The sequence below is a fragment of the Colossoma macropomum genome, unplaced genomic scaffold (genome assembly GCF_904425465.1).
Source record: "Colossoma macropomum unplaced genomic scaffold, Colossoma_macropomum, whole genome shotgun sequence".
Taxonomy (NCBI): domain Eukaryota; kingdom Metazoa; phylum Chordata; class Actinopteri; order Characiformes; family Serrasalmidae; genus Colossoma; species Colossoma macropomum.
The window spans coordinates 6,610,605-6,629,386 of record NW_023494790.1 but is presented as its reverse complement, the minus strand read 5'-3'; the positions used below and the strand labels follow the sequence as shown (position 1 = coordinate 6,629,386).

General features: G+C 39.1%; 1 protein-coding gene across 1 annotated transcript in view; it reads right to left on the bottom strand.

The window, feature by feature from the left end:
* fmn2b (formin 2b) overlaps window positions 1-18,782 on the bottom strand; it is a 132,015-nt gene that overhangs the window by 29,536 nt on the left and 83,697 nt on the right. Inside the window, exons 12-15 of the mRNA XM_036571989.1 lie at window positions 16,502-16,648; window positions 15,998-16,057; window positions 14,734-14,854; window positions 5,321-5,413 (exon numbers count right to left, since the gene is read on the bottom strand). Coding sequence (XP_036427882.1) covers window positions 5,321-5,413; window positions 14,734-14,854; window positions 15,998-16,057; window positions 16,502-16,648 — 421 coding nt within the window. The remainder of the gene's footprint in view (window positions 1-5,320; window positions 5,414-14,733; window positions 14,855-15,997; window positions 16,058-16,501; window positions 16,649-18,782) is intronic.

Below are 18,782 nucleotides of genomic sequence, written 5' to 3'. Positions count from 1 at the left end.
GTTAGCGGACCAAAACATTAACGTTTTGCAGTGGCCCAGTCAGAGTCCTGAATTGAATCCAATTGAGAATCTGTGGAGGGAGCTACAGATCAGGGTGATGGCAAGGAGACCCTCCAATCTGAAAGTTGAGTTGGAGCTCATCGCTAAAGATGAATAGGCAAAAATACCAGTGGAGACATGCAAAAAGCTGGTCAGCAATTATAGGAAGCGTTTGATTGCTGTAATAGCCAATAAAGGCTTTTCTATTGATTATTGAGAAGGGTATGAATAATTTTGGACATGCCACTTTCTGTTCAAATGTAAATAAAAGCTGAGGAATATTTTTTTTCCCCACAATGATGCCTCTTGTACTTCGCCTTATTATCTTCTGGGAGATGCCTGTGTCATTTCCGGTCAAAAAAAAATTTGCTGGTTGAATAAAAATAACTAAGTCAAAATTTGCCAGGGGTATGAATAATTTCGGGCTTCACTGTATATAAAATCTATGTATAAGAATGTCTGCTAAAAACGATATTAAAAGATATTACAAGTAGAAAAATTGCTGTACCAAGTGTTACTGACGTCGATACTGTCAATAGAAAAGGACCAATAGAATGGAGCAGCCTCACATAAGCCTAAGGTCACCATGCCCAACGCCAAGCATCTGTTAGAAGAGGGGCTGTCAGATGTCACAGATGACGATATGAGAAGTGATAAATTACTATCAAAATAATGTGCAGGATGTGCTCTGGCTGGATGTAATGCAAGTGCAGACTTTTTTTTTTTGGATGTGTAAACAAATCTAACCTCTCTTTCAACCACCATTTAAACAAAAAGCAAAATGAAAAAATTACAACAGCATCATTTACTATTCTGCAAAAACAGAAATGAAATACCAACAACTACTTACATGAGAACTGCAAGCGCATTTCTTGTGCACTGAAGGACTGAGAAACTTCTATAAAGGCTATGAAACCAAATAAATACATATTTTTTATATAGGCACAGAAGAACAAACACATTCTTGTGTAATTTTATTTTTATGTTTAGTTATAAAACACAGCGACGTCAGACGACGTTCTTGCTTTTGGTTGAGTACAGTTAGGCACCGTATTCTTAGTTGGTCAGGGGCTCTTATTTTAAAGGACTCTGGGGGGGCATAGGGCAGCAAGTGTCAGTAGATCAGCTGGCTAGCAGGAAAACAGTAGAGCCTGAGCAGCCTGTGTGCTGCTTCTTTTCCCCTTTGCTGCAGCTGTTTTGAGTTGAATTTCCATTAAAGCAGAGTTTTGGGCCGATGTTTTAAGGTCTCCGTGTGTGTTCTGTAGTTGCCATTTGGCCAAATAGATAAGTTACTCGTCTTCTGCAAGGGAGAGCAGGTTCAGTGCCAGTGCAGAGAAGAAGGCTCATAACGGTTTGTGCCGGTAATGTAATGATGTCTTTCAGGTGCTGCGTGTATGAGATAATTATATCTGTTTGGTCATTGGCACTTTCGCGGAAACTCATATCGCAATAACAAAAATATGATTTATCGTGCAGCAGTAGTTAGAGGGGTATAAAGCCTGCCAGCACTGAGCTGTGGGGCAGTGGAACTGAGTTCTCTAGAGTGATGGAGCTCCATCCAGTACCTCTGGGATGAGTTGGAGCGGATATTGTAATTTAGAACTGATCATTCAGCATCAGTACTTGACCTCACTAATGCGTGGATGAATGCAATCAGATCCTCACAGCAATGTTGTAACATCTAGTGTAAAGCTTTGGCAGAAGAGTAGAGGCTGTTACTGCAGCAAAGGGGGACAAACTCACTATTAATACTCCGACTTTGAGAAGAAACACTGGATGAGCGGGAGAATTTCTTATGGTTCGAGAAGGCCATGCAGACCAGTATGACGGAGTGTTAGTTTTACTGTGTGTGTGTGAGAAAAATTTCCTAAGAAGAGTAGGGGTCACTGAGGGTCACTGACCCAGGTGCTCTTTGACAAATTGAGGCTGGTAGTGGTTAAGAGTTCAGACCATGAACCCTGCTTTCCCCTCAGCACCGTCTGGAAAGGAGTGTGAGAGTGTGTCTGATGAGTGAATGTGGAAAAATGACACAATGAGCTAGCTTGTACAGTGTAATGTAGAAAATCTTTAAAAATGTCCAGTCTAGGCTATGAAAAAACTCAGGGACCCTTCAGCTAGCTAATTTCTCAGCAAAATAGCCTTTTGATACAAATCATTCATTTTTCAGTGTCAGTATAAACATTTAACAGATGATTAGACAGATGCTTCAACAACTGAATATATGTTTCAGTATTTACTGAGTCCTGTCTTTACCTTTATTCCAGCTGCCATTATTTTCAGACTTAAGGTTTCAAAAAAATCTGCAGGGGTATTTTTCCACACATACAAAGTTCAGTCTTAGAAGTTGGTTGCATTTGGTTGCAAGTTGGTTGGTAGCTTCTCATGACCCAAGCAATCCTGAACACATTTATTAATGACGTCTGGACTCTGAGAACACCAGCAGCTTCTCTGATATGCATGCAACAAACTCTTGTTTTGTCTATGTCCTTTTCTAAGTCAGGGTTCTTGACAGCTACACATCCTTTCAGACCCATAGCGCTGAGTTGTCTCACAGTAGAAGGATGGACAGAAACATCTGTTGGTTTCTTCAGATCTGAAGCAGCTTGATTTTCTCCTCTCTCTCTCAAAGATGAGAGCTCATCTGATAGGGACAGGTATGATGGTCTACCAGGTCTTGCATGGTTGTTATAAGTCCCATTTTTTATGTATTCTAATAATTTTATGAACTGTTTTTTCCCCCACTCTATTTTGCCTTGACTTTCTCTTTCCTTGTGCAAATGGATTATCTTTTATCTAATCTCCTCAGAAATATATCCTGAAAAATGAATAACTTGTACTTAATGGCCATTTTGACTGGAAACTAAAATGAAGACTGATGTTTGTACACTACTGTATGTCATACTCAGTGGCTTTGTTCTTATTTATGCTTGTTGGTTGATTTTTTTTACAAAATATTTTCTCGCTGGGACATTTGCTGTGCGAAGTGTGGCAATATGGTTAAAATGCTCATCTCTAGTAGTGTCAGGGTCAGATGACCCTAAGCTTGGCTTTCAGACCCTGGGTGGTGGGGGGGTCAGAGAGAGACAGATTAAGGTGACGTAAGGTTAGGAAAATCTCATGCTCGGTGGAGCTCCAGGGGTCATGACACATTAGCTGGACTCCACTAAGTGGTGCTGCATCCTCTGTTGGCTAATCACAGCCAGACCACCCCACTTCACCAACCGCCACAGAGCAGGATGCCTCCGTCATTTTGATTTATACACTAATGACTCTCACTCGCTCAGGAGAACTTAAACCGCTTCTCAAAAGAGAGAGACAGACAGACCGATTCTTTCCGACCAGTGAGGTAAGGAATTTCAGGAATGTCCACGTTTAATTGGGAGTCAATCAGTGGGAACATAATCTTCGGTTTAGGCCACTCGACAGATTTGGGGAGCAACCATGTGCCCGTTAAACTTCATTCCTCCAATACGTCTCCCTTTCTTGTTAATTGCAATTATTGGGCTGCAATACTAATAACAGAAAGCTACAACATGCAAATGAGCCTTCTAATCCAGCAGTTAGTCTAAAGTCCTCTTTGTCGATATTAAGTGCCACCCTTCCTTGCTTCCCACTGGTCTCCCCGCAAACCCCTTGTCCCCACACCGCCATTCATTCATTTTACTGAATGAACCAGGACAATGTCTTACCAGAATGTTGTCCATAGCTTTCTCCACAGCTATCGCTGAGCTGGTAGGATGCTGTTTTATGTTTTATCTAACTCACCGATGCTGGACGGAGTTATCATTTTTAAACATGTGCTACTTTTTAAAATTTGGCCAAAGCAGATTTAATAAACTGACAGTCAAAAATTACTTCTGAAATTTTTCTGCAGCCACCTGAGTTCCCCCTGTGGCCCTGGCCCACAGCGGTTTGAGAGCTGCTGCTCTAACCAATAAAGCTGGGATCACATATCAGTGTACCAATAATTATCGTGATGGTCGTGATTTTAAATTAAATTTTAAATTTTAATTTTAAACTTTTTTAACCCCCAATAACATAAGTATGAATGAGCATCATCCTAACGTACTGGCTGCCACAAGAGGAAAAGAGCATCTGAGGTGTGGTCATATTTTTTCTTTGTTAATTTTGGTGTTGTTGGCCCCATGAGCACAAATGAAAAATGTCCCAGACATGCTGAATGTTGAATATTGAACTCCAAAATACATCTGGTTTTAAATACTAAAATAACAATTAACAATAATTCTACAGTTTTACCAAACTTTCAAAATTATGACCCTAGCCCTACTTCTAGATCACAATTATTTATTTTAATTTGTTTCTTTTTGGTGTTTTTTTTTTAAACTGTGTGCCATGAGCATCTTTACCCTTTATCATAGCTCCATTTAAGTTTCTGTGGGTGTTTTTATTTATTTTTTTTTTTCCTCAATTAATCAAGGTATTTGTGTATCCCAACAAAAGCAAGTTTTTTTCGGTCAAAATAACAAAGGCTAATTTGCGACCATATCACACTGTTTATTCATTAATACATTTTCAATATATGGAATAACTGAATGAATGAATGAATGAGATAAACATTAAATAAAATAAAAGCTGTGCTTGTTTTTTAGACTATAAAGTATGAGTATAAATTTATATATTAACATTACTTACTATTACATTCCTGTGGTTTGTTTTGCCCTGAGTGCGCTGCAGGTGAAACTGGGAGGTGGAACTGGAACCTAATTGGCTACTGAGACACATCAGCGTTCAGGTGTTTGGGCTTTTTGATGTGGATGTCTGGAGCACTTTTTTCTTCGTCCCTCTCTTCCACATGTAGAAATTTGAGGCTATCTTGGGGTTGATGCTGTCAGGCATCCAGCGAGTTGGCACTGCTGTAGTGGGCTTTAACCATTACTGGTTGGCTCACTTCAGTAGTGCTATTTTTGTGGTTTGCAAACTGTTTTTAAATAACTTTTGCTACATTTTTAAATTACTTTTGCTACATCTTCCACTTGTCGTCTCCTTCAGCTGTTCAGCTGGCTGAAAACCGGTCCATAACAAGGTATTAAGCTTTTTTTAAGAGCAAGCTGAATTTTTTCCAAAATGTTTTTATGGTCAATGTAGACTGTACGTCAGAACACATCCTCCTTCCGCTGGTTAATATTTTCTTTCTTTGGGAAACACTTTGAGCTGCATTTTAATGAAAGGTGCTATATGGATAACGTTAATTATTATTACTATTATTACTAGCATTATTATGTCAGTTTGTACAGTACTTTGTTCAGTGCACCTGGCTTACCTCTGCTCACAAATTCCTCCATTTTGTCCTTAAAGGGCTGCAGGTGCTCTTCAGAGGAGACACTACACACCTTCTCCACCTCAGTAGTGCATGCTGGGTAACAGAACAAGGGCAAGAGGGAGAGAGAACAGGAGATATTTAGCTTGTGGTCAATTTATTGATTTTATGCACACGTACTGTCAAGAGACCACAGTCCTCAAATACAAAAAGACAAGCAGAAAAATAACATTAAAATTAATTCTGAGAAAGACTAAAACATGCATTATCATCACAAACATGCTGGAACAGACAAAATGCACCAGCAAAACATTTGCGCCACATTTAGAAATGATCAAACATCAATTATTATAAACAAATAAATGGTCACACTTTGACAGTCCTCTATAAATTATTCACATATGTTTTAGTTGTTGAACTATCTGGTGAGTTTCAGTGACATTATGACTGCAGACTGAATAAAATCTATTACATTCGACTTAAAGTTCTGTTGCACTTAAGAGATATTCAGTTGAATGTTAAAGAAAAGTTAAGCATCCACAAATAATCTACAGTGAAGTTAAAATAAAGTGTTACCAAATAAACGAATAAACTAGGATGTCGTCATCGGACTTCCTAAGAAAAATAAGACCGTCTCTGAAAGTCAGAAAACTACTGATACTTTAATCAAATACCGCTGAAATACTTGACCGAGAAGTTATTTTCAATAACTCTGGTGTGGAATGCAGCACAGTGGTGAGTAATTACTCCCTGACAGGACTGGTCATTTTTAACGACAACAAAAATTAGCAAGCTGCTTCACAGTTGCTAATATAAAAACCATATGGACGCAGAGTGGTTCAGCTGAACTTTGTTTAAAATATCTGGAAAATTCCTACAGAGAACAAAAGATCTATCTAGAGCAAAGAAACAAAATACAAAACAAAACAAGGACAAATAAAACAACTGTTTGTGCTGTAGGGCATTCAGAGGAACATTTGCTTTCAGTTTATTTGGAAAAGAGAATGCAGTTATGCAGGCTATAAAGCCCTCGGATTGTCAAATTCCTCATCGCTGTAATTACTGGACAGTCAACGAAACAGCAACAATTAAATGACAGAAATCCTTCAGGAAGTTTCAAATGGAAAGATGGCAGAGGTGAACGGAAATCAGAGCCTGACTTCCCTGCAAAAGCGTCTTTGATCATCAAGCAAAACATGGCACAATTACACCAATTATGATCAGAAGAGCAAAACTTAACCTCACTCAATTAGCTCACCCGTAACCTCTCCCTGGCAAAGATCCCACAGAATAAGACAGAATAATGATTTACTACACCTACGCAAAACAGTGGTAAAGCCGTTCAATCATTCCTCTTATTGAACCACACAAGTTAAATGTTCTTTTACATGTTTCTGATTTTTACATTATTCTCCATCCTCTCTTTTCCCTTAGACTTAAAGAGTTTGAGACCACATTAAAAATCTTGTTTTATTTAAACACGAAAATAAAAAAAGATTGAGAATCTAGAAAAAAATGAATTTTCAAGATTCTAAATTATTTCAATGTCATTAATCAAATTTAAGCAAATTAGTGAAATTAACCATGTTTGTGCAAAAAGGTTAGCGCTTTTCCCCCCCCCCTCATTCCTTCCATTGAAGCAAAGGCAAAGTCTCTATTGTATGTAGATGAGCTTTGATCTGATTGGCTGCCCTGAACTGTGCCTCAAAAACAGGTTGGGCTGAAATACTCCTTATAACTTCAGTGCATGGGCAGAGCTAATCTGCTGGTGGCTGAGTAGCTAGATATATGTAAGTATGTTAAATGTTGTGACATCACAGAAACACAGCTTAGTTTGCATATATAGACTGTATGGACTGAGGTGTATAAGCTGTGTTTTGAAATTATAACAATGTTAACATACATCAAGCATTTTATTATAAAGAAGTGAGGAAAATTTGGCTTTCCATGACATGAGCCCTGTAATAGAGAACATAAATTTGGCAAAAAATTTCCAGTTCTGGCAAACTAGAAACAGCCTTATATTTATTGTAATTCACAAAGCAGCAAAGTTGCTTCTTATACACCCTTCACCTGTGTGGTTTACAGAGATTTACATTGGGAGCAGGTTTATTTGAGGTGTCTAACTAACTAAATGACTAATTCCTGAACGTTCATCTAGAATGGGCAGAAACAGGGAGTGTAGCCCAGCGGGGCTGTGACTGTGGTGAAGGATGAGGATAGTGTCAGTAATAGAGTTTGAGGTACTACATGTACTGCTCATCTTTGTCCCTAATGTATTTTTCTGCTATACTCAGTTTTTCACTTTTTCAAGTAAACCCAATCAATATAGTGCTTTTTCCAATAAATAGTCACAAGGCAGCTTTACAGAGGTTGGATCAAAACTCAGATTAGGGAACTGAGTGGTAGAAACATGGGTTAAATGTATGATCACACTGATGCGGCTGCAATAACGTGTGCATTATCAACTGTATATTGTCTAGCGATTGTATATTTGCATCAGTTAAAAAAAATCTATATTATGCCAATATACAATTTCCAAGCAATTTCAAACTATGGTTTCTAACAGTGACTTACTATCATCTATACAAATATTTAATTACACTGGTGGTGGTAAGAACCAGGGGTCACAATGTGTACAGAAGAGCTACAGCCACTTTATTTACTATCCAAAACCACCACTTAATCTACATGTCTTCAGTTTTTACACTGATGAAAAATAGTGACGTGATTATACATACTGTCGCTGTCCAAAGAAAAACAAGTATCTCCAAAATTGTAACTTTACATGAGAAGGTAAAAACACTTATCTTTCAATGTAAGTTAATGTAAAGAGGTTTTATTCCAAGTGATTTTAGAGCATTTCTGTTGGTCCATTCATCATAATCACCTGATGTAAAGGACAGCTGGTGTGTTGAAATGATGTAGAAAAATAACAATCGACAAAAATGGAGATACATGGTTTTCTTTGGAGAGTGATGATATACTATACACTATTTTATCTGAGAACGCCCTGCATGTTGATGTAAACTAATGTTTGAGGCCAAAATTTCTTCCCAAAACTACAGTAAAACAGTGTCTCAGGCATGGGACAGTGCACTGATACCCATTAATGCAATAACTTTGCGTGGGGGAGCTTTCAGAGGTGTTAAACACTTCAAACGTCTGGTTCCTATCACTACTATGTGCTGTTCTTTAGAACGTCCAATTGGCCCACTTCACATCAAAGCTCTCAGAAAGACTTTGCTTACATCTTAACCATTTAATTGGGCAGAAATTTTGAAACATCGGTGTAATTCTTCTTTAATACTAAGTGCTCAAACTTAAGTTTGTCTGCAAATATTCAAGTGACTTAACACTTTCACAAGGCACTTTGTTTGCATTTTCCCTGCTCTGTCAGCTTTACAGCTGAATGACTAAGCTTGTCAGCTCACAAAATTTGCACATCCAATTATCAAGCATCTCCTAAAATAGCCTGGCCTCTGACTGGCCATGACCGGCAGCCGTTTGACCAGAGAGACCTCCGCTTTGTAGCCGGTCTGAGACTGACCCGACTGATTGATAGAGGGTGCAAGGAGGGGAGATGAGGGTTTAAAAGATTGAGTGAAAAGGGGAAATTTTGGTGATGCAGCGAAGGAAGAGGAGCAGGCCTGCTAACTATTTCAAATGTGTTAACAACTTCCAGCCCCATAAACCACTGACCTTGGGAAATAACCTCATGCTTAAAACCCGCATTCAAAGACTTGCACACGACCACGGAACACGGACCCAGCGCTTACATGGGTGTTTACGTATGGAAGTGGAGGCAATTTGGCCAGCAATTCCAGCCTCAAGCGCCTAACTGGAGTTATAACTCAAGCTAGTCTAGGTAGGAATGAGGATTTTTTTCAGCCAAAGTCTCAATTAAATGTCAACTTTTAATGGTATTGCTTCACCCCCCCCCCATACACTCTTGTTGGCCACTAGATCAAAACGACTCATTATATTCCTGCCAGCATATAAAACCTTTAATTGATTTTTTGTGTGGACATTTCAAGGTCACATAGACCTTAAAATAATATCTTTACCCTTAAAATATTTAAACACTGATTTTATTTATATGTTCATGATTTCATGACAATTTAAAAGAAAAAAAATCATGAAATGACAGCAAAAAACAGACAGGTGACAACTTTCTTGCCCTCGTTTAGCGGTTTATGGTTGATAGGCAACAGCACCCTACTCTAAACGAACTACATGTAATGGCAAAATTGTTTATTGGGACTATTATTAATATTAAAAGGTGACAACTAGGTGTGGGTGATATGGTAAAAATATGCTTCAAGACATTTTAATGATACACATCATGATATTTAATAAGTTGGGTTAGAACAGACAAAATACAACCTGTAGTGCTATAATTCATATAAAAAAAAGCTATAATAACTTTTGTAATTATTTTTATTCAGTGTTTTACAAACTGCACAAAACGCAATTAAACAGGTCCAATTAACTTTGTAATGAAACGTGCAGTCAGTCTTCATTTAGTACTGACTGATATCTATGTGCTCAGAAAAGCGCATTGCGACAATTTATGACAATTAAAATGAAAGTCATTATAAAATATGATTAAAAATAAATTAATTCGGTTACGATTAATAATAGCCTCTACAAACTATTTTTCCACCAAGAAATTGATTCACAGTATGCTACTGTTACCAGCCAACCACGGACTGCTGAAGGACCAAAAGAACTTTTAGTCACCCATCACTACTTTACAGTCATTTCATTAGCTTTTACATTTTTTTCCTAGAGTAACAAACATACAGTTGTGTTTAAAAGTCTTTCACTTTAAGTATTTTTTGCTCACCAAATTACCACAGCATTGACAATGCTAATATCCGTTAGCGTCTCTATGTGATTTCCTTGTTTGCGTTGGGTTAGCATTACACCAACAGCGATGCATTTGTTTTCCCACTTTGAACTTACTACAATTTAAGGCAGATCGAACCAAAAAACATGGATAAATTAAGTGTGTAAGACACTGTTACTTTTTATTCAGCAATTTTATAGTGAATTCTTGGAAAAAAAATCCAAAGGAAAGCAGAGTTGCACAATATGACGCCTTCCAGTTTATTAAAAACAGGTGAGTGTAGCCGTGATGGGACACTGCTTTATTTTAACTAAATTTATTTATTCTTGTTGGATCATGCAAATGCCTTGACTCATCTAAACACCCGCGGAAACTCATCTGGAACATCTGAGCTTGGTCAGGATGCTCACAGCCTTACAGCCCCCTGTGATAGTAATAACACAATACTCATTAACAAATTATATACTGTTCAGCTCTAATGAAAACCAGCCAAACTGCTTTTGAGTTTTACGTTCTGGATCGTCTGCTCTCTTTCTCCCTCAGCATCCCTCTTCTACATTGTCTCTATACCTCTTTCACCTAATCTCTGACTCTCTCTCTCCATTTTTCTGTCCCATTCTCTCTCCCCTTTACATTTACTCACTTTCTTCTCTCTTCCTATCCTGCAGTCTTTCTCTTAATCTTTCTTTTATTCTCCTTCTCTGCTTCTACTTGTTCTATTTCCTTCCATGGTCTCTCTTTTTCTCTCTTCCCTTCCTTTCTTCTCTCTGCCTCTTTCTATTTCTGTCTGTAGAGGAGTCATAAAAGAGGTATGGTAGATCAGGCTGGTCTGATTGGAACCTCGTGAGATCAAACAACGTCTGAGCAACAGCCATCAGCCAAAGAGCCACAACCAGCCAGCACACACCTAAACTATCATCAGAAGAGGAGCCACAGCCACCCAGCAAACTGCTAAACTACCAGCATAGGAGCCACAGTCACCCAACAAAGTCCTAAACTATCAGCAGAGGAGCCACAGCCACCCAACAAACTCCTAAACTATCAGAAGAGGACCACAGCCACTCAACAAACTCCTAAACTATCAGAAGAGGAGCCACAGCCACCCAACAAACTCCTAAACTATCAGAAGAGGAGCCACAACCACCCAACAAACTCCTAAACTATCAGAAGAGGAGCCACAGCCAGCCAACAAACTCCTAAACTATCAGAAGAGGAGCCACAACCACCCAACAAACTCCTAAACTATCAGAAGAGGAGCCACAGCCACCCAATTTAGTCCTTAACTACCAGCATAGGAGCCACAATCAATCAGCAAAGTCCTAAACTACCAGCACAGGAGCCACAACTAGCCAACAAATTCCCAAACTATCAGCAGAAGAGCCATAACCAGCCAACAAACTCCTAAACTACCAGCAGATGAGCCACAACCAGCCAACAAATTCTTAAACTACCAGCAGATGAGCCACAACCAGCCAACAAATTCCTAAACTACCAGCAGATGAGCCATAACCAGCCAACAAACTCAAACTACCAGCACAGGAGCCACAACCAGCCAACAAACTCCTAAACTACCAGCAGATGAGCCACAACCACCCAACAAATTCCTAAACTACCGGCAGAGGAGCCGCAACCAGCCAACAAATTCTTAAACTACCGGCAGAGGAGCCACAACCAGCCAACAAATTCCTAAACTACCGGCAGAGGAGCCGCAACCAGCCAACAAATTCCTAAACTACCGGCAGAGGAGCCGCAACCAGCCAACAAATTCTTAAACTACCGGCAGAGGAGCCACAACCAGCCAACAAATTCCTAAACTACCGGCAGAGGAGCCGCAACCAGCCAACAAATTCCTAAACTACCGGCAGATGAGCCACAACCAGCCAACAAACTCCTAAACTACCAGCAGAGGAGCCACAACCAGCCAAACTCCTAAACTACCAGCAGAGGAACCAACAGTCCTATTTATTAAATTAAAATAATACAATTTCTTGTCTTTAAATATAAATGTGGAATTGACAAAGTTTAGCGTCCTCACTCTAACTGAACCTCTCTGCTTGCTTCAATGAGCCACAAGTCAGAAATTTCACATAAAATGGTAATTTTGCATGATTATAAACTACTTATGTCTCATGCTAACTGCAGCATCTCCTCACATATTTCTACTATTTCCTCACACCTTCAGACACCATACACTTGATCAGATATGATCAGCAGGCAAAAAATCCAGAAATTAGATTTGCTCACTCCTGTAGGAATCAGATCCATTTCAATGAGGCATAATGAGCCTAATTTTAACCTCACGGCTCTCCAAACGCAGCTCAGAGGAAGTGACTGTGCGAGAAGAAGTGCTGAGCACTCTGAAGCACTCTCAGACCTAAATGCTTTAGGACAGATGGTTTGGATCAGAATGTACAAGGAGCCTAAATACAACCAGGAGAGAATGGGCTGAATAGGCAACACTCAAAGCTGTTAAGATGAGACAGACACAGACAGGGCTTTAAATTAATGTGAAACATCAGTCCAGAGGAGAGTGGCTCAGAAGGCATGGTTACCTGTTTCAATATAAAACCCTACAGGCTCAATATAGTGTCATAGTGTCCAGTTTGATATAACACGTGCAACAATGAACCACAGAAATGTTATGATATCACCACAATTACTGCAAAGTGTGCCAAATGGGACAAAACGGTAATTATAAATTATTAAACTGGGACAAAATGTACTCAGATGGCTGTCAACGTACTTGGCGTGCCACTCCTACTAGGGCTGAAGAGTTAATCGTTTTTATATTGAAACTGCAATTTAAAAGACAGCTAAAGCTGCGACTTTAATCATATTCCACAAGAGGGGAAAAAAAATAAATAAATAACATGGAGTATGTGGGGAAAATAAAAAAAAAAAAATGCAATTTGATATTTTCCTTAAATTGTTTAGCCCCTATGTGTGGGAAAACACTGTTCCTATTGTCAGAGAGTGTTTTGTTGCTTAACGTTGCCTATTTTGAGAGGAAAGCGTTGTTTAACTGACATCTAAAATAATCAAAATAATAATCCAAAATAATCAACCACAGACTGTGGTGAGTAGGGGCAAAAAAAAGGCTGAAACAAGACCTGGAAGAAACTAATGTGTGGGTAGATGTGTGGGTAGCCAACCAGAATGCAACTGAAAAAGATCCAATAGTTGTGGTCAGTTTGGCCTGCAGTAGATATCAGATATTCCCTGTATGCATACGTGGAGCACTAGAGGCTAAAGCAAAAGTAACAGTTAGTGGACCTCTGAGAGGATTTCATATAATTTATTTGCTACTAAAGAGATGTGAATGTGAGTTAAGCTGAAAATGTGTTTGTGAGTTTAAAATTGATAAATTAGTTTAATTTGACTGAAAAGCCTGAAGATTCTCTGGAAATTTTAAAATGTCATGTTATGTTACTGTTGGACAACAGCTGTTTAAATCACAGAGCACTATGACTGACAAGGATATCAAAATTGGTCAGTTCTTCAGATTCTCGGCCCATTTTTTTTAAATCTGATTAAGACGCTGAACTTTTGATAGTGATTGCTGGACTGATAGTAGACATAATAATACAAAACAGCCCTTTAGACCTGAGCCTGAGATGCTTGAAGCTGTGCTGGAAAACCATGCAGAACAAGCCGACCCAGTGGTCAGAACTGTCAATTCCAACTGTTCCAACCGGCCCATTCGAATTTAAGAGAGAAATACAACGACAAACAGTTATATCTCAGCCTACAAACTCAGATTTGAAATCTAAAAGATGCTTTGTGAAGCTCACAACCCAATGTCCATTTTGAGAGGTCCAAGATTAAGATTTGCAGTGGGAATTTATTAAAAATTTCTGTCTATTGTCTTCTACATATTATTCCTTAAACCAGTGGTTTGAGCTGTGACTTCTTCCCTCTCAACTCACCCTGAAACATGCTGGCTCAGTAGTCTCCAACCCTGGTCCTGGAGGTCTACCTTCCTGTAGAATTTAGTTCCAACCTGCACCCAATAAGCTGCCCCGCCCCTTACTTAACTCTAATACATCTGATCCAACCAATCAGGGACTTGGGAAGAGGTTGATTAGCTGGAGCAGGTGTGGCAAACTGATGTTGGAACTAGGCTCTGCAGGAAGGTAGCCCTCCAGGACCAGGGCAGGAGACCACTGTGAGAGATTTCACTTCCAGCCCAGTCTTATCCATATCATCAGTCCTCTAAATTAGCAACAAGTGTGCTAAATTTGGGCTGAAGCCTAACTCGGGTAGAAGGAACATGTTCCAAGACCACTGCGAGACAAATATCATAGCACTGACTCTGCAGTCATCTTCCTTTATAAACACGTGCTTATAACGGCCGCTACGCCGTAACACACGACAGCTGCCAAAGGCACGGAAGAAAAAGTCATTGCTGACCATAAACAAACAAAACAACAACTTTTTGAACATCCAACAGCTCTTTCACAACACAACTGTCCCTCTGAACGAAAAGTGTTTCAACTACAGAAGGAGAGAAGGGGAAAGGAAGAAAACAGAAGTGAAAGAGTGGTCATGACCCATTCAGCTTTACCTCTCAGATCCTTCCGCAGCTTCAGCAGGTCTTTAGTGAAATCCTCAAACTTCATCTGAGATGCCTGGAACAGGTCCTGCGGCTCCGGTAGAGGATACACGCAAGTCTCGCGACCTGCGTCCTGACAAACACATATATATTAGACGATTTTGGCGACGTCTTATATACTCAATGATAATGAGACAACATAGCTCCAAACAATGAAAAAGTTTGGGTTTCCCAAACAAATTACGTTTTGATGACTTTCTAAGTGAAACTAAGTGAACACGTCCTTTACAGAGAGCACACATCAGCACATTTTACTGCACAATTACTGTTTGCAGAATTTAAGATAATGGGGAAAAATTAAAACATTAAAAAGTGGCCTTTGCAAAGGTTATGGCAGGTTTTATATCTTACATAATTCAAAGGATAACAGAGTATCTTATTTTAGTCACAATTTGCACACCCTCAAATGTTATAAAGTAACCGTGAAGAAAGACAATTAAAAATAAATAAATAAATAAATTTTCCTCAGAAACAAAACAATTCTCCAAGATCTATACATACAGTTCTGAGGACAATGCAAAAGTTAACACACACACACACACAGCATTATTTTATTCTTGTAAGGAGTGGCACTAGCATTCAAAAGTTGGGAAGCACTATTTAAAATAAATAAGACAATATAAATTCAACAAATAAACAGAAATTGTGCAATAAAAAAACGAAAGTCATATTTGTGTTCAAATGTTTGCATATGACTAACTGTACAGAACACTAAAACAGCAGTATTTTTGGCCATTTTCTGTACACGTACACTGTGTGTGTGTCTGAAGTGGCGATGCTATTATAACACTAACAGCCTTGTGGGAGAGCGCTCAATGTTGCATAGAAACGAACAAGACCACAAGTAACAAGCTCAAAACAATCTCTCACACACACTCACACACAACATTCCTCCACATTACACAAACCATTCATCACCAACACAAACTCCTCTGGAGTCAGGAAACTAATTCTGATCCTGGCTATTAAATGCAAATCAGCCAAACCATTCCTGAAATAATTCCACATGAACAAGCAGGCTGTGAAAGTGTGAGTGCGCTAACAGAGAGACTCCGCTAGTTAAGAAGTAAAAAGGCCTGAAGCTGGTCCAGTAAACGGAGAGGATGATCAAAACAATGTTTAAACTGAAAATCAATATTCCTGATTCCTGACAGTATATTTTGGAATGTTCCTCATGAGGTGAAGAGCGAACATTGATAGAAGAAACTGTAACTACCTCATCGAAGTGCCGCAGGTAGTAGGCAACGATGTATGACAAAAGACTTCTGGTGTTGTCCTGGACACGAGAAGAAAGATTACAGATTATAAAACTACAACTCTTTCACAGCTTCAAAAGCAACTTCTACATTAATAATACTTTCAAAAAGCAAATGGCTAAAATATTACCTGAGTGTGAGACAGAAATACTGAGACAGTTTTGTGATTGTTTTTTTAAAACCATATTTTCTTTTTTCCCCCCAGTTGCAATTCTGCCCTCCTTACTCGACAGTCTTAAAAGTTGTCACTTCCACGGATTCAAGAAAGTATTAAGCCGAGAGACGCTGTGCTGTACATTGATTCTATCACAGGTTAAAGGTGTTGTTAGGCACAAATTGTTTATAATTCCCCATTTTGTTATTATATAAGACTTTGCAAATATTACACTAACTATCACACTAATAGACCATGTTGAATTTAACTGAATTTCTGAGGGGGGGTTGGGGGGCAGAGAGGTACTCACGCTGCTTTTGACATCTTTGAGTTTGGGCAGGATGTCCAGTGCAAAGCCGTCAGCCTGTCCCCGGGTTCGATTCCCTCCATTCATGAAGTTTCCAAATGCCAGAACCAGGCCCAGAACCCTCATCACTCCAGAACCGCTCTGCAGAACCTACACTCAGAGTGGCAGAGAAGCATGCTGTTATCAAACTATCAGAGGGGACAGTCATACACTACTGATAACAGGCATGAAAACTGGTGAGGCTGGAACAAGTTCAGCAGCCGAAAACAGCATTAATGAAATGTAAATGGCAAAAACTGATGACAAAATCTAGTCCGTTGTAGCTGATTGTCTTGGTTGCAAACAGCTATACTTTACACATGTTAACCTTCTTTCATCCTCGGTTTGAAAGCTTGTAAAGAAGGTAATCTAAATATGCAACTATAACTAGCATCACTGTTCACTTTCTGCAGGAACCGTTAGTTTATATTAACGACAGCTAATTTCTTCAAGTTGATTTGACAAGTTAATGCTGCTGTAGCTAAAGGCAGATAGACAGTTACAGTCAATGTGAATAGCAAATCAGAACACATTTATTTTTCTTCCTTAATGTGATGTATTTCCGAGTGAAACAAGACACTCTGTGGAAAATAACTATAATCAAAAGCAGGTGTTCTGAAACAAACATCAAATCATACTCTTAGTCACCAGTCTGTTTTGCAGAAAAGCAGAACAGATGTAATCAAAAAACAAAGTACTACAACATTCTGATTGTGCATTTTCTGTATTTTATGAAGCATCATTCATTATTTGTTTAAAGCTTGATTTTAATTTTTACCCGATTTTCTCCCCAATTTAGTCGTCTCCAATTCCACCCGCTAGTTAGGACTCCCCCAATCACACGATGCTATCAACGCTAGGAGGGTGTAAAGCTTGATTTTAATATGTGGATTTTTAAACGTTTTAAGATGTATATGAGGTGAAATGCTGGTTAGCAGCCTTTTAGCATCCACCTTGCATATTACATTTTGACGGCAAAAGCAAAACAACTTCAGGAAAAAGGACGCTGGGTTATCCATAAAATAAACCTGTGTTGAAGTGTATAGGCTGACATTTGCTTTTTTAAACATCATCAGCACCGGGCCGATACGTATTTATTGCAGGCCAAAAACCCACTGTTAACGTTTAGGCGATGATGCACTACAGCAGCGAGGCTAAAGTCTTTCACACACACCCTGCACACCAGCAAAACCCGCAGTGACTCTGGTAACTCCGTACATAAAAGGTAGGATGTTCCGATAGTTTAAAAAAAAAATAATAATAATTAAAACTACAAAGCTGAAGTTCCAATTTTCACCGGCACCGCCAGGGAGGGCCAATAAAAGCTTGGTTAAAATTCATTTTTACGGCCTACTCATATAAAGCAAATGAAATAAAGCATTCAGCATCACTTATCACCTCTCCACAGACTAGCTGGCTTTGACCTGAAAGACAGGAGCTGAAAAAGGCTAGGATAGTAACGTTAGGTGAGGCAACTTACCGTTAGCATCTGTCTGTTTACCTAAAACACTGTCTGCCTTTCTCTGTGTAAATTTCAATCCACATGTGATCTACTGTGGCTTTATGTGGTCTCAATATGGCTTTAATTTTATGGAGTAAGGGCAAAATGCTGAGGAATTGAACAGCGCTGGCCTCGTGTCAAATTCTGACTCACCCAGGCATATAGATGCTACAAATTACAGTCATGATTCGTTCAATTGTTTGTGTGTGAATATGGGTTAATGTTGAATTTACCTTCACAGTAAGCACCAGAACAGGAACTAAAGCCAAACAAAGAGTTTCACAATGATAGTTTAATCTAATGCAACAAACTAAAGATGACTGTCGCAGCACTTGGGGGACTGAATGCCTTTCAGCCGTAACGATAAGTATTACAATAAGTATTACAAGAATACTTTAAACACAGTTTAAAGCTGTGCATACCTCCATTAAAAACAACAGTTTTGAAATTCTTGGACCCAGCGTGATGCGGCGTGTCTGGTGGCCTTCGCGCTGGCCATTATGGAAGGCAGTATTGCATCTCTACATCCATGTAAAATATCGGATATCGGCTGATATGTACATGTTTTGGATATCAGCATTGGTCCAGAATTCTCATATCTGTGCATTCCCAGTGTAAATACCTAAGGTGTGAGCAAGAGATGGACAGTGTGTGCGCGCACACGCAAATAGCTCCATCAACTGCCTCACGCGTATTAACATGAACTCGGTTTTCAGTGTAAACTGAAATAACCAATACGTGATT